The following is a 22,694-nucleotide window of genomic DNA, read 5'->3' as shown; positions in this document are numbered from 1 at the left end:
CATGGTGACTCTATAGGACAGAGTAGAACTGTCCCATGGAGTTTCCAAGGAGCAGCTGATAGATTCAAACTGCTGACGTTTTGGTTTGTAGCTCTTAACCACTGCACCATCAGGGCTCCTGTCTTTCCCCAGAGGCTGTTATAAAATTCTTCCTATCCTTCTTGTCCTCAGGGATGTCACCCTAGCAACCACATTCATTACCTTGGTTCCTGGCTATGCTTTCCTGATCAAAGGGAAAGATAAGGACGGCAAGAGCTGCTGGGGATGGAGGAGCATGGTGAATGTGTTAAGTCTCTAAGACGTCCCTCCTGAGAGTTGATAAGGGGGCAGTCAGGTGTGGGGGGAGGGGAAGGAGCACACCAAGGAACCACATCCACACAAAAAGAATCGAGCATTTAACTCTTCTCTGCTTTGTCATTCAACAAGAAGATCACCTAAGGCAGCCCTCTTCCTGTGCCGGGGGAGGTTCTCAGGGACCCAAGATACCAACTAAAGCAATGGGTCTCCATCCAGGCTTCACATCAGAATCACCTAGTGTCTTAGTTATCTAGTGCTGCTGTAACAGAAATAGCACAAGTGGATGGCTGTAATTAGCAAACAAATTTATTTTCTTACAGTTGAGGAGGCTATAAGTTTGAATTCAGAGAGCGGTCTCTAGAGGAAGGCTTTCTCTGTCAGCTCTGGAGGAAGGTCCTTGTTTCTTCAGCTTCTGCTTCCTGGTTCCTTGGAGATTTCCATGTGTCTTGGCACATCTAAATTCATCTCTGTCTCTCTGCTTGCTTGTTTAATCTCTCTTATATCTCAAGAGATTTACTCGATACACTCTACACTAATCCTGTTTTATTAGGATAACAAAGACAACCCATTCCCAAATGGGATTATAACCACAGGCATCCAAACCCAAACCAAACGCAGTGCCGTCAAGTCTATTCCTACTCATAGCGACCCTATAGGCCAGAGTAGAACTGCCCCATAAAGTTTCCAAGGAGCGCCTGGCAGATTCGAACTGCTGACCCTTTGTTTAGCAGCCGTAGCACTTAACCACTACACCATCAGGGTTTCCACCATAGGCGTAGAGGTTAGGATTTACAACACACATTTTGGGGTGACATAATTTAATCCATAACACCTAAGGAGCTTTAAAAAAATTACTGATGCCCAGTTTTTTATTCAATTTAGTTACTGTTCACCTATTCAAGAAATACTGAGTGCCTACTAAGTGCCAAGGACTATTGTAGGTCCTGGGGATATAATGCTGAACAAAACAGTCTGTGTCCTAAATACATAGTACAATATCAGTAGTAATAAATGTAATGAAGAAAAACAGATTGAGGAGATAAAGAATGAAGGGAAGAGTGTGGCTATTTTAGAATGGCTATCAGGAGCAAGGAGGTGACATTTGAGTAGAGATCTGAGAAAGGTAATGGGGTCAAATTTAGGAGGCTTCCAAGGATTCTTCTAGAACATGAGTTTCATTGTAGCAAAGACCCTGTTTGTTTTGTTCATCATTGATCCTCAGTGCCTGGCACACAATGGGCACTCACCGGACATTTGTTGAGAGGATGGGAAGGACAGAGGGCAGTATGGGCAGACGCCATACCTGATGTGAGAGGCCACTCTGCAGCACACTATTCCTGGCGATTTCACACAGGTCACACGTGCTCAGCTTCCACACTTGAGCTGCAATCGCATATTCTTCCATAAGTGCTTCCTAGATCCCTCCCCCGAAAGTAAATTTATTAGATGGTAGAATATTCATTCCAATGGTAAACATATTTCCAAAGCTAGAAACATTAAGCACATAGCAAAAAAAAACCTTGCTGTCCAGTCAATTCCAACTCACAGGGACCCTATAGGACAGAGTAGAACTGCCCTGTAGGGTTTCCAAGGAGCTGCTAGTGGATTTGAACTGCCAATCTTCTGGTTAGCAGCCGAACTCTTAGCCACTGTGCCACCAGTACTCCAGCATAAAGCAAGCATATTTAATTTTCCTTCAATAACTGGCCTCTTGATAATCAAGCAACGTAACACCTGTGAGTTGGAGTTGACTCAACGGCACACAACGACACCTTCTTTGAGTGAAATCTCAGGTTACCAAAGAAATATAAAAAGAACACCTGCACATTTGTTTTTTGGCCTGCAGTGAATGCCTATGGTGTTTGAAGCCCTGAGCTGGGCACTGGGGATGCCAGTCTCTGCCCTCCTGTGACAGTCCCCCTTCTCATGCATGTATTTAGTACCTGCTCTGTAGCTTTGCTTTTTCTTTAACATACCGTTTTCTTTAAGACTGTCCAAACATAAAAGTTAACATGAATAAAATGCCAAAGGTAGAGATGGAATATTAAAATGAGATATAGTTGTGGTATAAGTAGTGAGATAGCATAAACCCCAAAGCATTTGGGTTTGAGCTGTGGTCGTGCTTGATCTTCTGAGGTGTGAAATGATGTGTGTTAATCCTCAGCCCACCCATCACCCCTTCCCGACCTCGACCTCATTGCTTCTGTATCCTGGAACAGTGGTTCTCAAAGTATGGTTCAAGGATGCCTCAGGGTCCCCAAAACCTTTTGGGGGATCCACAGGTTCTCCCTTTTCCAACTATATACCTGCGTAAGGTTGGATTTTCTTCATATACTTTGGTGAAAATGTCTATTACAACAGATTGAATGCAGAAGCAGATAAGAGATCTATCTTCTGTTAAACCAGATATTAAAGAGGTTTGCAAAAATGTAAAACAATGCTACTTCTCAATAATTTTTTTCTTTTGTTTTGGAAAATATAATTATTTTGCATAAAAACTGCTAGTTGTATGAACACTTAATTGATTTATTAATGTTATTTTTAAATGAGTTAATAAATATTTTAAAATTTCTCAGTTAATTTCTAACACAGTAAATATCAGTAGATACGATCCACATAAATAAGAGCTCCTTGAGGACCTCAGTTTTAAAGAGTATAAAGGGGTTCTGAGACCAAAAGTTTTGAGAACCACTGTCCTAAAAAGAAGACATTGGCTCTTCTATTTCTGCTAATCAGTGGCTGGTGTTATCAACACCATCAAAATGTGCTAAATACACTTATGGCTGGTCCCCATGCATGACATCACCTTTCCCTTCCTCTTTGGCCAGAGATCTGAAGTGTAATAATAGTATCAACAACAATAACAATAATATTGGTAAAAAAAAACAGCCAACATTTTGGATACTTGCTATATGCAGATACTATATTAGGCCCTTTGATTCATTATCTTAATGAACACTTACAATAAGGTAGAGGTAGAGATAGAGTCCATTTTATCCCCATTTTACAAAGAAGGAAAAAGATTCAGAGAGTTCAAGTAACTTGACCAAGGTTACAGAGCTAGGTAAGCGTCAAAGAAGGGGAAAATAGAGAAGGGCAAAGAAGCGAACTTGTGCCTTTAAGGGTTCAAGGACCCCAAAGAGAGGGTTCCTGAAAGGCATATTCCCTAACTGGTGGCTTACCTCTCATCTCACTGGGCCACCAGCCCCACACCCAAAGCAGCATTGACTTGTTAGAGACTCTGGAGGCTGAAGACACTGAAGACACCTAATTAATTATTACTCCACTATATTATACCACGAGGCATCTGGCCACTCCTAGTCTCTTCCCCACCACCATGTCACTCACTTCCTCTAAGTTGTTTTTCAGACCCTCTGGAAAGCCCCGGAAGAGTCCAGATCTAACCGGCTCAGAGTAGCCAGATGTGGCGAGGAAAAGACCACGATGACTGACAAAAAACCCTGGGCTGCCACACATGCTCAATAACGCAAGAGAACTTATGTCAAGGAATAAAAAGACTCATGTCAAGGAACCAAAATCACTGGAAATGCATCATCAACAATAGTCTAGCCCATTTCAAAAGCATTTTGGTCCATCGGCTAATCCCATGCTGAGTCTTAGCACCACGCTGTAAAAAATAATCAGTAGAAACTGTGAATAGGTAAAACCTCTGATCCAACGAATAAGTATAAATTGCACGTTGCTCACGAAGATCGTGGTACTCAATCCGAGGTCGATACCTCTGAGTTCCTGTTTGCTAGCCTGCAAAATAGACTCTTCCTCTCAAAGACAACGTCTGAGAGTTTGGCTTTGTGCACGCTGGGCATGGACCCATTGGTCTGGTTTCAGACCCACCTGCTCAGGTCCCTGCAGTGGGAAGGCAGGCCAGGACGGACACCTGCTGGGGGCACCACTGCCGTTTCCCCCAAAGTCCTCACCTTCGTGTAGTGGAACTGCATGGGGTCGTCGGTGGAGAGAGAAACATGCAGTCCTTTGTGCAGGAATTCCCTCAAAGGGTTTTTGGAATATTCGAGGAACAGACTATTGTTGCTAAGAGGAGACATCGCAATGGGGATCTGAGCAAGGTAGTAGAGATACTGCAATACCGGACTCTGCAAGAGAACCACCAAATTGATGTGACAAGTGAGGGAGGGAGGGAAGGGAAAGGGTAGAAAGAGGGAAAAGGGAGGGAAGAAGCATTCACCAATGGAAACCAGGGTCTGGGCAGTGTTTGTGCAAGTCCTCAACCAAGCCTGAGCTCCTCAAAGCCAAAACGCACCCTCCTCCCTTCCCCACCTTTATGTCCCTCTCCTCTCTGGTGACTGCCCTCCCTCCTGCCCACTGTTTGACTTGCTCACTGTTGGCTCCAGATCGGGCCCAGCTCAGGGCAGGAAAAGCAGCTGCACTGCCCCAGGCTGACCCCACCCACTTACTCAGCTCCCCTCCCCCAGGTGCCAGTGGGTCAGTCCAAGGAGGTGACCCACTTTTGTTGTTGTGTTGCTTTAACCCCAAACTTTCAGGTTGAGAACATAAACACTCCATTTCCTGGAGATAAGCCCTGAAGGGATGGGAAGAGTGGTTTTCCGCTGTCTCAGGCTCCCCACAGAAATGTGACATGCGGTTAGACCTCTCCAGGAACCAGGGCAGGGGAGCATTTTAAGTAACATCATTCCTAAGGAAGTGATCCAGAATTCGGAGAAAGCTGAATGCAGAGCTCAGGGTAGCATTATCTACACAAGGGAAAAAGTGGATGTACTCTGTTGTGTCCAACAACTGGAGACTGGTTAAGTGGATTAGAGACCATCCAGAGGGTGGACCATTCACCCAACAGCCTTTAGCATTAAGGAGAGAGATTTTAGGATGAGGAGAGATGTTACACTGTAGCACAGAAAAATGCCTATAATACAATATGAAGGGACAAAGCAAGAACCAAAATTCCATGTTCATTATGATAATCCAAAACTAAAGCAAACCCACTACCATTGAGTCGATTCAGACCCACAGCGACCCTATAGGACAGAGTAGAACTGCCCCATAGGGTTTTCCAAGGCTGTAATCTTTACAGAAGCTGACGGCCACATCTTTCTCCCACAGATCGGCTGGTGGGCTCAAACCTCTGACCTTTTAGTTAGCAGCTGAGTGCTCAACCACTGCACCACCAGAGCTCCTTATCATAATTTTAAAAAACCCGCTGCCGTCGTCGAGTTGATTGCAACTCATAGAGACCCTATAGGACAGAGTAGAACTGCCCCATGGGGTTTCCAAGGAGTGCCTGGTGGATTCAAACTGCCGACCTTTTGGTTAGCAGCTGAGCTCTTAACCACTACACCACCAGGGTTTCCTTATGATAATAAGCACATTAAAAATATGCTCTGAAAAAAAATAGAAATGAAAACACTAAAAAGTAACACTGGGTGTTTCTATTAAAGTAATAGCAATAAGGTTTTTCTTCCCCCTATTTCTCTATTTTCTAAATTGTAATGTGTTTGATTATATTAATTTCATAATCAAAAATGAAACAAAGGTGACTGTAGTCAGGCCAGCCCAGAAAAAGTTACTGCCTTCTAGCATCACTGGCTGGAGCTTCCCAGGAACAGCTGGAGCCCAGGTGACCCTACTTCTCCCAGAGGAGCCCAGGGCAGGACAGACCCTGCAGGGCAGGCCTCTATGAGGGCCCAGTTATTACCTTCTTGAGGAGCAGCCCATGGGAAATGTTGTCAGCAGTCAGGAAGGCAGACACCAAGTGGGTGATGGAGCCAGCCTCCCCACAGTGAGGCCGGAACAGGAAAGTGCTCAGGCCTCGTTCCCTGTAGGAGAAGATAGGCCATGGGTCCACCCTGCCTGGGGCCCCACAGGCATCGGGCCGGTATTCCCACCTCACGGGAGACAATCACCCATGGCAGGGCCAACACAGCTGACCCAGTGCAGCCCAGAAACTATTCCTCCCAGAACCAAGAAACACCACCTCCGAGGGAAAGAGATGGAGTCTAGTGGTAGAAACAGGCCCTCTTCCCCCAAGCCCCCTTGCCAGACCTTGTAGCCCAGGTCCAAAGAACTTCAGACTAGGAAAGGCCATGAGAATCCATCAAGTCCAACTTCTTTGTTACAATAATGGGTAAACCAAGGCCCAGAGAGTGAAGTCATCTGTTCAATGCCATTGAACAGGTCAGTGGCAGAGCTAGCCTTCATTTCCAAAAGCCCAGTCCAGGGCTAACCTTCCCCAATATCAGGCCATCTTCTTTTAATCATGACCCCATTCAAAGCCTCCATACCCATAAACCAGCACTGACTTGGGCTGAGCTAGCAAAGTTCCCAAGGCCCAGCCAGGAGCGGGAGGGATGCTAGACTGGTAAAGAAGAAGGGCAGCTCAGTGTCCTGGGCATCCAACTTCTGTCCATGTGTGTCTTGGTGGGAGTCTATCCATGGAAGAATATAAGCTACGTGAGGGCACAGACCTTGTTGTTGTTCCCTAGTATACAGCCAGTGCCTAGAAGAATGCTGTCACATAGCAGACAATAATATTTGTTGAAAGAATATATGTGTGAACATTGTTGGTGTGTGTGGTACAATGAACATGTATGTGTGTTAGCACATGCTATGTACATACAGAGACTGCATATATACATATGTATGTGTGTTTGGTGAGTATTGTGTATTTGTATGAACATGTGTGTACATGTGCGGTGTGTATCTGCATTGTACATAACGTGCATGTTTATATCGGCATGCATGTCATAGTGGGCAGGCATGCATGCGTATGTAATGATACCGATATGTGCCTGCGTGTAGCATGCTGGGGAATGCCCAGGTATCCTGAGGTGTGTGGACACATGGACATGTGTGTTGGTTCAAGTGTACATAGACACATGTTTGTGTATGTGCTAGCTCATGAACACAAGTGTGTAAAGGGGCTGGCTCACCCACCTTCGGAGGTTGTTGAGCACCATGATGTTGGCATACATGTAGTACAGGTAGTAGCTGTAGGGCGGGTTCTGCTCACTGGTCCAGAATTCCGGGCTGGGGCTTTTGTCTGAGAACATGTGGTCACTGTGCTTAGACTCATCATCCACGCTGTCGAACCCCGTCACCTGGGCAGGAGGAGGGATCCTGAGCATCAAGCCAAGGCAGAACAGGTCTCCCAGGGCTTAGACCTCAGCTGCCAAATGTTCTCTCAAGGTTTGCATCTCAGCTAGCGACCCTGAAGCCTGCCTGAGGCCACATTCCTCCCGGGGTGGGCAGTGGGCACAACACCACTCTCTGTCCCTCCAGGGCTTCCAAAGGCACCCAGGAGGCCAGACTGGACAGTGCCAAGCACCTGCGTGGTAGTGGTGACAGGGCCAGAGGAACAGTGATGGAGCCATACCCACTACCCATCCCTCTGCAGTGCAGAGGAGGAAGCCAGCGCTACAGGATACCCAGAAGCCACTGCCGTTGGCAACAGCGACAAAGAGCTGGGAGGGGAAGGGGACAGGTATTCCCATGCACCTACTATAAGTCAGACCCTACTTGAAGTACTTTGTGTGTATGAGCTAATTTAATACCCAGAGCATCTCTGTGAGGGGTGGATTGGCCCCATTTTACAGTTGAGCAAACCAAGAGCCAAGGTAGTTAAGGAACTTGCCCAAGTATGATGGCCAGGCTCTGAGTCCAAGTGGGCTCAGCATCTGTACTCCTTTGGGCTAAGGGCGGAGGATACCCTAAGGCATGTCCCAAGTGTGGCCACCAGAAACTAGCCTGGATGCCTCACAAACAGGCCAACATGTGCCCTTTTCCAGGAGGGCCCCTTGGAAGGTTGTAGTTCTCAGGAGGCAACTTCTACCGCTAAGCCTTCACTGGGGACTACTATCTTAAGCCAAGGGAGAGGCGCCTCAGGAAACTCCCATCCTGCCACTGCAGTTAAACCTCGACTTGAACCCAAACTATGCCCCTGGGTGGCCCTGCCCTGGTCATCAGGCCGGTTGGCTTCCAGAGCCTTCTGGTTGGTTCCAGAGATCAAGCCCCCACCAAGAACATACCCACAGAAGACACAGGACACAGCCTGTTGGCCAGCACATAGGGAAAGTTTTGCTAACTCATCTCCCTCCTTTTCCTCAGGCACAGCAACAGCTTGGTAAGGGGCCTCCAAACACCAGGTGGTAGAAAGACTGTCCACCTCACTCCACAACTGGGCCAAACTGGGGGGCTCTCTCAGACCCCAGCCAGGTCTTCCAGCCCAAATGGGCAGTAGAGGCCAGAGGAGCAAGGGACCATGAGCATCTTAGCCAGAATCTTGCCCATCACAGAGTCGTATATGTCAAAGAAAAGAGCCAGGATCCCTGCTATGGCTCTAAGCACACCCTGGATGGGTCTGGAGAGCAGGGAGGGCCTCAAGCTCTGCTCTGTGCCCACTAGCACCATACTTCACCTGAACTCTTCTACGTCCTGGTTTCTCCACCTTTGGGAGAGGGATGATGGCAGGCCCTCTCCTGAGCTCTGGATCCAACTGATGCAGCTCCACCACCTCGGTCTCCCACGGGCCTCAAACACAAAAATGTCCAAACTCCAATTCCTCCTCCACCCTGCCTCAAGCCTGCTCTTCTCCCACTGTTGGCAGTGACCTCTGCAAGGCACCACATCCACCCTCCTACAAAGCCAAACCCTCTGGGAGGCATCCTAGACTCCTCCCTCTTCCCTCTTCCTCACCTTCAGTATTTGCCCAGGTCCTGTCATTCCTACCACCCACCCCTTCTCACCAAGCCCCCTGCTCTGCCCACAGAGTCCTGCCCTACCACCTGGTCAGGACCACGGGCTGGTAAGTTACCACATACCTCACTTTCCTTACTTGGGAGGCAGTGCATTTTAGGTGTTAATGGCACAGGCTCTGGCTTCAGCCTGCCTAATTTTGAATCCCAGTTCTGCTACTTTTTAGCTTTGTCACCTCTGTTTTAATTTCTTCATGTGCAAATTGGAGATAGTGCTTCATAGGGTCTATTTGAGGATTAAATGAGATAATTCATGTGCCTAACACATGACAAGCACATAATTCTGCTTATTATTAATGACAACCAAGTGGGGATAATAATGGGGAAATTGTTGGCATGGACGGTATCATGTCATGATGTGTATCGCTAGGCTGAGCAGCCAGCACTTGATAGATGTGAGCTCTCACCTCTCACCACCGGTCCAAGCTCCCATCATCTGTCTCACTGCTGGAACAGGCCCTTTGATTCTCTTCTTGCCCCTTCCTCCCACCTCCAGCTACCTCTTGTTCCGGGCCATTCTCTGCACAACAGCCAGAATGATTTTGTCTAAAACATAATTTGATGATGTCCCTCAGCAAACCCTTTCCTGCCCCTCTACACACACACACACACACACACACACAGGCTCAATCTTCCCTGCCTCCCACCCTGTCTGAAATCACCTTGAACAGGTACTGAGCTTGCTCTCGCTGTCCACACCCTTCCATTCTGGGCACCCTGAGGATGACCAGTTCCTGCCCTCTCACTCTCTTTCTGGTTAAGTCTCTCCCTCATCTCTTCTCTCCTTCTCCCATAACTAACCAAATATGGAAGAGAAACATATTTTTCAGGGCTCCTTGAACTCAACTAACAAGGTGTAAGGACCTTTGTAATGGTATAAGCAGAAGAGTTGAAATATCTGCATTTCTAAAGAAGATACCAAAGCTGCTGCCTGGTTGCTGCCTGGGGCAGGATCCAGTCTCCCCAGCCCCACCTGACCAGAAACTAACCCTCAGCTTCTACCCCAAGGTTGCCCATTCCAGTAGGGGGGTACGCCTTGCCCCAGTACTCTTCCCCCAGGGGTGCCCCTGAGGAGAAGGGGGTAGCCCTCCCTAGACAAGGCTCCATTATTTTAGGAATTCAGTTTCCTGGGGCTAGCAGCCCCATGTCTGGGGCACACAGGTGTCAGAATATAAGAAGAGAAGCCAGGGTGGGGCAACGAGAAAATGACCCAAACACCCAGAATCCTCTCCCTCCCTCCACCACTAGGTGACTTGCCTGGGGCACCACCACACTTACATATTTGAGGAAGAGGTGAAGCTCTCTGTGATCTTGAGGGTTGATCGTGGCCTCGAAAAGAGGCAGGAAGATATTCTCCAGCATCTTCCCAAAGTTTGGCAGCAGCTTCTTTGACCTAAATATATCACTGGGGGATAGTGAAAACTCGCTTATTAGGCAGGTTCAACAGCCCCCTTGGCCTGTCTGTGATCGGCCCCAGTTATTTCCTCAGACACCTCGAGTCCCCACTTAAACACCCAGAGTAGAGTCAGAGACTAGGCCTGAGTGCCTTCTCTCCCTCCAGCTCCTAGCAATTTCCATAATAATAGGCACTGGTTTGCCAATTCAACACCCATCCACCCCAGTCAGAGAGCTTTCTCAAGCCAGAGGCCACTCTGGGAGTGAGGTGGTGGGATTCAGGTTGACCAAGGTTCTAAGAGATGAGTCCTTAAATTTTCCAGTGATCCAGACTCTGACTCTCAGTTCAGTTTCCCTAAGCCACATACCCCAACCTGCCTGGGGCAATGAGCCCCACACTGGCCAGTCAGCTGGAGAGGACAGTGGTGGTCAGAGTGATACCAGGAAGAGGGCCAGCAACCTGGACCACCACCTGGGTCACTTTATACCCCTGAGCTTACCCACAGAACAGTCTATCCTCACCCTCCAGTGAGAAGAAGGGGGGACAGTAGCTCCCACCACAGCTTTACACAAAAATGTCCTTTGAAAAAGGAATGTGTCACAAGACCATCTTTGCTAGCCACTCCTCTCCATGAGAAAATCTCTGGGGAGAAGAGGCCTAAGCTGTTAACAGAACAGGACCCACCCTCACTAGTGTAGACTCAGTGCCCATGCTGGACAGGCTGGTGTCCCCAGAGGACAGAGGGCAGCCAGTGGGGCCGCCTCACTTACTAGATCCTGGGCACCTGGATGATCCAGCGCATGTTGGGCGAGTAGACCTTGTGCTGGATGAACCAGCGGGCTAGGTTGGGCCACTCCTCAGGACTGCGGCCATAGATGGACAGCCGTGGCTCTGAGTACTGGTACTTGCTCTCCTCCAGCTCCCGGGCCACCTCCTGGCACCAAGGAGAGCCTGGGTCAGCCCAAGACCATCCCTGCTGTATGGGAGACCCACCCCCAGGTCTGTGCCACCAGCTGCTGCTTCTGGGTGGGAAGCTCCCAGTGCTGCCGTGTGAGCACTTGCTTGGTCTCAGTAGAGGCACCTTCCCAAGGAAGAAGGCCTTGGATCTACACCCAGTCACACTGCAGAGCCAGGCCAGGCATCAGAAAGCATCTCCACGCTGAGCTACCCTGCGCCCATCCAAGTTCAGGCTGCAAACAGAGACAGGCAGCGAGCTTGGATGCTGTGAGCTCTGCTGGGTGTGAGTTCCTCCCTTTCTTCTTCCCAGCAACACACGGCATACAGCAGGGCAGCCGTAGCCAGAGCATTGGGAGCCTGGGCACCTCAGCCCACATCTGAGCTGGGTGGTGGGTGAGGAATGCTCCAGCGAGGAGACAGAAGGCCATGCAGGGCCCCAGCCTCTAAAGGCAGGTGCTGACAGGTATGCCAGCCTCCTACCCCTGCCCACTGGAGAGTGCTCAGAAAGGCAAGAGGCTCACTCACCTTGACCATCCGAGCAAAGTATTCTCCTCCCAGGTAGTTTTCAGTTTTCAAATACAGGTCGCGCAGCTCACTGGCCCCCATGGGGTTGTACTTGGAGTTGAATTTGTCAAAGCGATGGAATGTCTGCCGGCCCTGGAGGGAGGAGACCACCACCAGCCAGATCAACACATTGTTCTGTACTCACCATGCACATCCCCCCTCCAGGCCTTAACAGACACCAGTGGGCCACCATAAAGATGTCTTCTATGTCATTTCTTGCAGGAAGTCGGGAATTCCTCATGGCCAGGACCACGTATCCTCCCCCTGGTCAGCCACAGAGCCCTTCTTCTGTGAAGGCAGCTTAAGGGGCCTCAGGCTCCAAGGCACTGTGCTGGGAGAACGGCCGGCTAGTGAGCAGACAATACTGAACCAGGTCATTTAGCACTCAGTAATAGTGTTTCCTGTTACTAATTAGATTTTGTCAAGCACTTTCCCCACATTACCTCATTCAGTGTTTTAATAACTTTGTAAGGTCAATGAGGCCCATGGAACTCATCATTTTATATATATAAAAAAAAGAAAAACACAACAGTTGCTGTCAAATTGACTAACTCATGGAGACCCTGTGTGTGTTAGAGTAGAACTGTGCCCTCTGTAGGGTCTTCAATGGCTGATTTTTGGGAAGTAGATCGCCAGGCCTTTCTTCCAAGGGGCCTCTGGGTGGATTCAAACCACCAAACTTTTGGTTAGCAGCCAAGGGTGTTAGCCTTTTGCACCACCAAGGAAGTCCTCATCATTTCATAGGCAAGGAAATAAAAGCTTAGGTGAGTTGCCTAAGGGCAGATATAGGATTAGGACTTGAATCTATCTGACTCCTAGTCACAGGCTCTTTTCCCCTGCTCCATGGCTACTCCCCAGCCCAGTTATTCTCTTGGGCCATATCACCTCTCACAAGCTCCAAGGCTAGAAAGAGCCACTTACAAAGCCAGGCTCACTCCAAGGACAATCATGGCCGCATTGCAGAGGACTAAGATCCCAGCAAGGGCTGCTTTCTGCTTGAGGCCCTGGACAGGAGTGCACATACCGCGTGGACGTCCAGTGAGTCCACAGTGAGGTCGTAAGGGTCCATGTGCAGGCCGTCAAACACCTGCCGCAGGGTGATCTTCCTGCCCTGCTTCTCGGCCACAGTCCTGTCAGGCTCCGTCTGGTACGTGTGCTTGATGAAGCGCAGCAAGTGCTTCTGGTTCATACAGGCAGCTGCGTGGATGTGTGTGTCCACCTGGAACACAGCGCCCACTGGCCAATGAGCTGGGCCACCGCCTCCAGCAACAAAGTCAAGATGCCCAAACCCCACTATGGAACCATGGAGCCTCAGCACCTTAAGGGCCACGGAGGCAGCCTCCACCAATGCCTGAACCCCTTCCCATTTCTCCTCTAGGCTTTCCAACTGGTCTCCCTCCCTCTAGCCTTGTGGCATCAAGAGGTCTTTTTAAAATGTAAATTTAATAGGTCACTCCCCTATTAACAGATCTTCAGTGGCCCTCATCATCCTCAAGATAAAGCCCAAGCTCCTTAGCCTTCCTGATTCTATGCTCCTGTCACTAAAAGCTACTTACAGGTGCTCAAAGCACCACACTACTGTATACCATGTCATTTTGCCCATGTACTTCCTCTGCCCCGAATGCCTTGTTCCTCCCCACGAATCTCATCCACCTGGAAATTCCCTACGACTTCCTTCACTTGGAAGCCAATCCTGATCCCTCAAACACAACTGATAACTCTTTCCCTTGCATGACGTGGAAGCCTAGCACAGACAGTCCCATTCCTATATATGTCCTCCTCATTCACTCTAACATTCTTCTGTCTACGCCCTCACTAGGCTGGGAGCTCAAGGACAGGAACCATGTCCAATGTACCTAAGTCTCTAGTGCCCTCCCCAGAGCCTGATACAAAGTATTAGTTGAATGAATAGATAGATGAAGGAACAAATGAATATGCGTGGTAGGTTCCAATAGTTTCAACAATACCCACATCTTCGTATAACCCTGAGGGCCCAGCAAATGCTCCACAAAATCCCACTCTTCCCGTTGACCTCTCTTGGAATGCCCAGAGCATTCCTAAGGCAAACCACCAAGCAGGGGTGAATGAGCATGAAAGGCATCAGAGACCAGCCACCACCACATACTTCCTTGGCTTGGATGGTTACACCCATCCAAACCTCAGGGCACCCAAATCCAAAAAGCAGTAGCTCCACTGACCCCAAGCCAGGACGTGGGGTCCAAGGCCAAAGATCTTACAGCAAATCCTAAAAGCAGGATGCAAAGAGAGCTTGGACTTCTCCCCAGACTCCATGGAAAGGCAGTTTCCTTGCAAAAGGCACCAAAAAGGAGCTCAACAGGGTCTCAAAATACCTTGTGGAATTTCACAGGTCTTCTATCTCTTGCATGTTCCTATGACACAAAGTTGCCTTGGTTTTCCGCTTGCCTTTCTGACCTCTCCTTTTCAGACTCTTCAGAAGACTCATGCTGAATACTAGACCTCTCAATACTGAAATGTCTTCAGGCCTGGTCCTGGGTCCTCTTGTCCTCTCACTATGCACTGTCTCCAGAGGTGATTTGATCCATTTGCAGGCCTTTAGTTACCCTTGCCAACAACTTCTAAATTTATATCACCAGCCAAAAGCTCCAGAATTATGCATACAACTACCTACTTGACATCTCCACTTGGATAAACCAAAGGCACCTCAAGTTTAATATATCAAAAGTTGACTCTCCATCTCTGGCCCCAGCCCAAACCTGATAGTCTTCCAGGTTTCCACATCCCAGGAAATGGTGTGTCCTGCACCCAACTGTTCAAGCTGGAAATCTGGGAGTCATCCTTGGCCTTCCCCTCTTCTGTTCCCCAGCCTTCAGTCAGTCCCATCAACTGTACCTTCCAAATAGATCTCAGATCCATACAGTGCTCCCCAACCTCACTGCCGCCACAAGAGGCTAAACCTTTAGCCCTCAGTCCTGAATTATCACAATGACCTCCTAACTGGTCTTGCCACATTTTTCTCTTTCTCTGATCCAATCCATTCTCCACACACAGAAGCTAGGATGAATTTTTTTGTGATATAACTTTATTGTGTTACTAAATAAAACCCATTGCTGTCGAGTCAATTCCGACTCATAACGACTCTCTAGGACAGAGTAGAACTGCCCCATAAGATTTCCAAGGAGCAGCTGGTGGATTTGAACCGCCAACATTTTGGTTAGCAGCCAAGTTCTTAACCACTATCCTACTCTTCATTAATCTTAAGATGAGGGCTCTGCTGAAATGACTGGCCCCTACCCTTCTCCCCGTACCCCTTGTCCCCACTTTCCACTTTTTCACTGTGCTTCACTCACAGGACCTCTTTCTGTTGTTGGAGTGTGCCACGCACTCCTTTCCGCCACTAGCCCTAGAGAAATGGAGACCTGGCTAAGCTGAGAGATGACTTGAAGTGAGCATTTAACTTCCCTCCCACGAGCCTAAGGGGCCTAAACGAGGACCCTGGTGAGGGTGACAGTAGGCTCGCAGGCCAAGGTACTGACAGCCACCAGATTGTACTCTGGAGTTACTGCTTTGGCCAACTGGGCACTCTGTCAGGGCTGGGGTGAGGAGGCAAGCTGACCACAAGCCAGGGACTGCTGTTCGTGGCTGGACGGGCATCTCCAAGTCATGCCAAACCAGATATCTGATCTACAGCCCGTGTCATCAGCCACATCATTCACTCATCAGGGCTCTTCCTACCATTTATCCTATCACTCTTCCCAGACCACTGGACCTCAGATTAATGAAACAACTCAAAGCACCAAAAACTAAAACATCACCCAAGCACCCAAGGCTCAGGCACCTCAGGTACAGGGCTGAACTTATGAGGGACACCCAAGAGAAGGTCAGCCTGGCTTAGTTCAGCTGGGCACCTTAGCTCAAGTACCTCAGCATGACTCAGTACATTTTGGGCCTTGTTGTGTCTTCCAGCTCACCAGTGAAACACCACAGGGGGTCGGCATGTCCTAATCCCCATGAGTCACAAGGTAAAGAACAAAACCAGTAGACAATCCAGGAAGCATCCAATCCGAAGTCCAGAACAACCTCAAAGGTGACTATTTTAGGAACAAGTAAAAGAGGCTGTCATTGGATGTCAATGTTTTCAAATCACCAGAAGATTCAAGTTAATTCCCTGCTCTCATCTAAGATCAAAATCTAAACAAACAGCAGAGTTTCCAAACAGAGGCGCCAATGCCTGGCACCTAAGCCAACAGTGACCATCTCCATACCCATGACAGACATCACTAAGTGCTCTTTTCACTAAGCTTCAGCAGGCGTTCAGGGAGCCACTCCCAACAGATCAGGTTTGGCACAGGAGATGAAACCTATTTGCTATCCCTGACAGGACTTAAAGCAAAGTGGAAAACGTCTAACCCTACCCAAGCGCCAAGCAGCAAACACACCCAGCCCCTTTTTCTTAGCTCTGAGCAGAAAACAAGTGTCCCGTTGGTTAGTCCTGCTGGTGGGCCTCAAGGTGTCATAACCCATCACCTGCTATGATGATGAAAATGATTCAACAAATACCAATCACACAGGCGCATGGCCATGCCACACCTCCTGCCCTCAGAGCACAGCACTGGCCTGCCCCAATGACACAGGCAGCCACCTTGGACATATGGAGGCAGCCCTTCCAGTGCATCCTGGATTTTAGGAAGCCAGTTTCCCCACCACAGTACAGGCTTGGCAGGCCTCACCCTTACCCAGGAGAGGCAGACACAGGACTGGCTCAGAGCAGATCCAGGGCCATGTTTACGGACTGATGGAGGTCACTAAGGTCACAGCACAGGCACAAGGCCCTCTCTGTGCAGAAAGTATATTTACTCTCAGAGTAACAAGGAACCCCAAGGACTGGCATCAAGAGGCATCAGAATCCCATGTTAGGATTCTCTGCTACATCCTGGCCAGAGAGCAGATGGTGGGTCCAGGCACACCCGTTGGGTCCCACCTCAGAAGCAAACAGATGCACGGGAGTCAGAGTCAGTGTAGGAATTGAGGACAGCTCCTCCCCAGGTGGTAGGAAGCAGTCAGTCACATGTCTTAATATGAAGGGGCAGGGCTGCACAAGGCTGGGAGAGGACTTTCCTTGGACGCCCATTTGGGCACGTGCTGGGCGTGTAGGGTGCATTCTGGGCAGGGCTGAGAGGAGATTACATAGTGACTGAGGTACCCACCTGATTGAACAAACACCTAACTAAGGCTCACAAAGAAGGAACAAATGGTGTTTGAAGGTTAAAATTCCAGGCTGTTCAGGTAGGTGGTATCTACCTGGAAACTCCCAGGACACTTTCCCAGGTCTCTTGTAGTCCCTGAACTAAAACCAAACTCTCATTTCTTAAATCTCTTGATCCCATCCAAGTGGGAGTCCATTCCGGGCTCCATGGTGCTCAACAGATGTGACGGTCCCTGAAGGTGGCTTCCTTTTAGGTTACTGAGTGCTCCCAGCCAGAAGGCCAGGGAGGCCTGAGCTGCACTTTCCCAGAGGGGCCACATCCTCCTTTGGCCCACATTCCCTTATCAAAAGCTAACCCAAGGGACTGTTGGTCCTCAGGAGGTCCCTGAAACTGAGCTGGGACAGAGGCCCCTAATGACAATCTCATGGTGACTCAGCTCCAGACAAAACCTAATCCCCACCATTCCCCTATCATCTTCTCCCCAGCTCACTACATACCCCAGCCAAACCCCCTGCTTCTCTGAGAAACCTGTGGGCTCCTGCATGACCCCGAACCTACACACACCTCTAGAGCCTCACTCTGCCACATCCCACCACTACGCTCCCTCCCTCTCCCATCCTGAGCTCCAGCCACGCAGCTCTGCTTGCAGACAAAGAACCACCAACCCTACTCTCTCCTTCCTGATACTGGCATATGCTGTTCCCTCTGCCTAGAATGCCATCGCTTCCATACCCCTACCCCACCTCTGCCTGGGTGACTCCTACTCGCTCTTCAAGTCAGCTCAGTCTGGCCTCTTGGAAGGCACTCGTGTCACAACACTTACCACGCTAATAGTAATAGACTAGGAACTTCTTGCAGACAGGAACTCATTCATGTTCACCACAAAACGCCCCGTGCTTATCACTGATCCTGGCCCATGATAGCCTGGCTATATATTAAGTTAATGGAAGAGCCAGAGGCCACATTCATTTAACACACACATCTGTCCCTGCAGACTGAGGGTGCAATGAGCCCAGGCCAAGAGATATGAGCACATCAGATCCTAAAGGAAGCTAAGCCACTAGCACCAAGTTCAAAATGGTCTTAAAGCTTTTCCTCTCCGTGATGAATTTAAAATATGTCCACTACTTTAAGAGTAGCCTGGCTTCAACTTTCATGACCAATTAACAAGCCACCCTCTATTTACCAAAGAAGAGGGAACATAATAACAAATACACAACATGGACAAATGTTTCCACGTAGAGTGATACCAAGCACTGTGTGAGCCATTGCCTAAGACAAAGGAATGCATCTCTCCAGTCTTCCTTCTGCACATGATACCACCTTCAGCCAGGGGTCTGGGTCTTATCACCAAGGACTAGCTTCACGAGGGGCTCAGGGCATCCCAGAGGCTGAGAGGGGTCCTGATTTTGAACACTGGCCCGCTAACGCACCTTTCTCACGTTATAGAAGTCTCGGTGGGGGTTACTCTTCAACTCTTTGAATTCGGACATTTCATTTAACATCTCGTGAAGGCTGAACTTGGATTCCAAAAAGTTCAGTCGCCGGTGACAATATGTTTTCCTGCAGGTTAGGGGAGGGGGAGAAACCACAGGTGAGGAGAAGTTACTATCAAGCTCTCCAGTTTGGAGACCTCCAGACAGACCCTGTGGTGGAAGGACCAGGGCTCCGGCAGGATGGGTGCCAGGGAGGGGTGAGGAGGTTTCTAGCTTTCTACAGACTCAGACAATTCTTTAACCCGGTGAGTAATACGTCAAAATATGGGGCAGTAAGAGCAGACTTTGGAACCTGATACAGGTTATTCCACTTCTAGCTTTATGTGCGTAGGCTTCTCATGCATACACATGGAGATAGTAGTGCCCAAGGGTGAAAAAAAAAATGAAGTGAGGGTTAAATTGGTTTAAGTGTGTGAAAGGGCCTACTCTGGGCATAAGAACGCTCAGTAAGTCTCCCTTCTTCCTCCCTTCTTTCCTCCCACCTATCCTCAAAAACAACCAGTTGCTGAGTCAATTCCAACTCAGAGTGACCTCATCCGTGTCAGAGGAGAACTGTGATCCACAGGGTTTTCAGTGGCTGATTTTTCAGAAGCAGATCTCCAGGCCTTTCTCTGGAGGAGCCTCTGGGTAAATTCAAACCTCCAACCTTTTGATTAGTAGCCGAGCACATTAACATTTGCACCGCCCAGGGATCCTATCTACCCCAGACCACCTTTAATTCCTTGAAAAGAGTTTAACCTCTGCCAGGTCAGTAATAGGTCACACTATAAGGCGTGACCTGCCGACCTTGGAGTGAAGGGGTACCCCCCTCCTGACAAATGGCCACACCCCAAATCCCAAGACCCGAGGACCTCTCAACATGGATAAGAGGAGGATATTTTGCATCACAGGCAGATTAAGAATGCGGGGACGTGTGTTATTAGGACGGAACTCTCTGTAAGGACCCATGGCCCCAGATTCACAGGATCTCAAGGGCAGGGAGGGGTTTCCTCAGCTGACAAAGACCCTGGGGGTGCTCACTGCTTGTGGCCAGCTTCCCAGGTGCCCGCCACAACCCCACACCCACACCACGGGGACTCTTCAGCCATATTTCATCCCCTCCCTCTTCCCTGTGCCCTCAGACAAACAGCTGCTCTCCTCACATTCAATCACCTGGACTTTTACAAAAAGCGGCTGCTGACCCTGTCAACAGCGCAATCACCTGTCTGCTAAGACAAGCCCCAGAGACTTTAACGGTCATTTCACCAGTCTCTTCCCAGGCAGAACTCCCCTCAACAACCTCCCAGGCAAGATAGCCACTGTTCAAACACCTCCTGAAATGGCCAGTTCCCTCCATCTTCCCCTCCCTCCCAAGGCTTTTCCTAAAATCTCCTCACCTTGGCTGAGTGCCTCCTGGGAACTGGCCTATTCTACTAGGTCTTAGTTCTGCCCTGCAGTCAGTGAGGACCAGATGCCCAGTTCACCTCAGATCCCACCCTGCCTCCCGTGGAGACTGGAACTGCATCCATTCCAAGCTAAACTCAAAAGGCAGGAGCAAGAGAGAAGTTCCTTAGCCACAACCGGCACCCTCTCCCTCCCCCAGTTGCCAGTTGCTGTGGGAGTCAGTTCCTACTCCTGGCGACCCCAAGTGTGTCAGAGTAGAACTGTGCTCCATAGAGTGCTCAGTGGTTGATTTTTCAGAAGTAGATCGCCAGGCCCTTCTTCCGAGGCACTTCAAACTGCCAACCTTTCAGACAGCAGCTGACACATTAACCACTGCACCACTCAGAGGCACCTCTCCCTCCCCATGAACCCTCACATCTGCTGGGGCACTCCCAGCAGAGCTGCTGTGAGGCTCTCAGGCTCAGGGCATACTGAATCTCTATTGCTGACTAACTTCAGTGCTCACCAAGAAAGAGAGGGGCCAAATTCAGGAAGACAACTGCTTACCAGGCTATCTGAAGCCAAACTCATGAAGCAGCATGGAAGTCATGGCACAAAGTATGCAGTCTCCCTGCCACTCTCCCCTCTAGAAACATGGGAAACCCAATACATGAAGCAACAGTCTTCATCACGCCTCCACGATCTATAGTATTGCCCTGGGCTGGTAACTCTCAGCAAGGCTGCCATCCTGCCTGGGGAGAGAGTGACTGCCATTTTAAAGTGCACAGGAGCCACTAGCAAACACAAGCTCCATGCTTACATGTACAAAACAGACAGGTAGTACCAGCTCTAAAAAGATGCCAGCTCATCTGTCCTGCCCACTCTTCCCTGTGCTGAAAGATAGCAGTTGCTGAAAAATAGCAAGCTACCCAGGAGCAGCAGGGAGAGACAGTGAAGGGAAATTGTTGCAGAAATCCACAAAGCCCCAGGGAATGGAAAAGCCACATTTTCTGGGATGGTTTAAGTGCAGGAAAGCCTGGAGCAGAGGGGTATCTATTTGGCCTTGTCAGCCTCTTCGAAAGACTAGCACCCATGCAAAGAGAGGGGGACTCAGAGGAGCTGGCTTACGTGGGGCCATCAGTGATGAGAGCCAGGATGTGGCTCATGTCCACCGTGTAGGTCTCCAGGTCGGGGTAGGGCAGGCTGTGGGGCTCCTGGCGCTCCAGCATCTTCTCGTTATCATACACGAAGAAGATGCCCGCCTGCATGTGGACCAAGTAGCCCAGATTGGGAGGTGGATCATCCAGGCGGTAAGGGTCTTCTTTGGGCTTCGGGGGAGGGTGGAAGTCTGCAAGACAGGATTGAGTGATGACAAAGTGCCCCTGACCTCCTGAGCTCACATGGGCTCAAAAGTCACATTCTCGGCGAGGCCTGTCCTGGCCACCCTCTCTAAAACTCAACCACCCCTCACAGACCAACATTCCATATCACCCTTCCAGGCTTTACTTCTTCTCCTTAGTGCTAAATGCTCTGTAAAATAATTTTCCTTATTCATCTTGTGCATTACATGTCTTCCCTACTCAAACAGATGCTCCCTGAGGACAGAGACTTGGGGTTGTTTTGTTCCCTGCTGTATCCCCACTGTCTACAACAGCCCCTGGCACTAGACTAGTCCCTGGCACATGGCTGGCACTTCAATAATTTTTTTCTTTTTTTTAATGGAATTGAAATGGGTTTCAGTTTCCAGTGCCCTCAGGGATGTTAGAAAGGGCAGCTGTGTCTTCTCCCAGTAAGAGAACAGACAGCACCTGGGACTGCCCAGTGGGAATAATTGTCCCTGTCCTCCTACATCTTCCTAAGCCTGGGACAGCCAACGGGCTTCCTGGGACAGCCAAGGGGTGAGATGAGAAGCCACCCTCCTCCAGTCTCTGGGTGGGCACGAAATAGGGGACATCTCTCCTGCAGAGCAGGGCATGCCAATGACAGAGCAGTCTGCTCCCTACAGGTGCAGCTGAGTTAGCCCACAGGAGGCAGGAAACATCTCTGCTATTTCCCAGCTATGAGACTTTGAGCCAACCGCACTACCTCTCTGATCCTGTGTCCTCATCCAAAGATAATATCCGTGCCTTACAGGGCTTGTGGAAACCCTGGTGGAGTAGTGGTTAAGTGCTACAGCTGCTAGCCAAAATGTCAGCCGTTCGAATCCACTGGGCGCTCCTTAGAAACTCTGTGGGGCAGTTCTACTCTGTCCTATAGGGTCACTATGAGTCAGAATTGACTCAACGGCAGCAGGTTTGGTTTGGGTTTTACAGGGCTTGTGTGACAGGTGTAATTCGTGTGCAAGAAAATGCTTTGAAAACAGAAAGGCCTGACACATAAATTTTTCTCATTACAACAAGCTCTCATGGTGCAGTGGTTAAGTACTCGGCTGCTAACCAAAAGGTTGGCAATTCAAACCCACCAACCACTCCGAGGGAGAAAGATGTGACACTCTGCTCCCGTAAAGATTTATAGCCTTGGAAACCCTGTGGGGCAGTTCTACCGCGTCCTATATAGTGCTGCTATGAGTCGGAATTAACTTGATGGCAATGGGTTTCTGGTTTACTCTTATTACTATCATAATAAGTTTTCTTGATAAGTTCTGTCTCTGGCCAAGGAATGAGTTGTTGCTAAATGGCAACAGAACTGGGGGCTT

At 49.3% G+C, this 22,694-nt stretch overlaps 1 protein-coding gene across 7 annotated transcripts in view; it reads right to left on the bottom strand.

Moving 5' to 3' along the window:
* Nucleotides 1–22,694, bottom strand: part of AMPD3 (adenosine monophosphate deaminase 3) — a 51,939-nt gene that overhangs the window by 3,241 nt on the left and 26,004 nt on the right. For all 7 annotated transcript variants that reach the window (XM_049890371.1, XM_049890373.1, XM_049890372.1 and 4 more), the window contains 10 exons: nt 21,128–21,347; nt 18,575–18,704; nt 12,980–13,174; nt 11,917–12,048; nt 11,205–11,368; nt 10,317–10,443; nt 7,222–7,385; nt 5,984–6,104; nt 4,236–4,409; nt 1,601–1,711 (listed from right to left, as the gene is read on the bottom strand). In XM_049890371.1, coding sequence (XP_049746328.1) covers nt 1,601–1,711; nt 4,236–4,409; nt 5,984–6,104; nt 7,222–7,385; nt 10,317–10,443; nt 11,205–11,368; nt 11,917–12,048; nt 12,980–13,174; nt 18,575–18,704; nt 21,128–21,347 — 1,538 coding nt within the window. The remainder of the gene's footprint in view (nt 1–1,600; nt 1,712–4,235; nt 4,410–5,983; nt 6,105–7,221; nt 7,386–10,316; nt 10,444–11,204; nt 11,369–11,916; nt 12,049–12,979; nt 13,175–18,574; nt 18,705–21,127; nt 21,348–22,694) is intronic.

This window comes from Elephas maximus, chromosome 7 (genome assembly GCF_024166365.1).
Source record: "Elephas maximus indicus isolate mEleMax1 chromosome 7, mEleMax1 primary haplotype, whole genome shotgun sequence".
Lineage (NCBI taxonomy): Eukaryota > Metazoa > Chordata > Mammalia > Proboscidea > Elephantidae > Elephas > Elephas maximus.
Note: the sequence above shows the minus strand (reverse complement) of the source record. Positions and strands in the feature narration are given on the sequence as shown.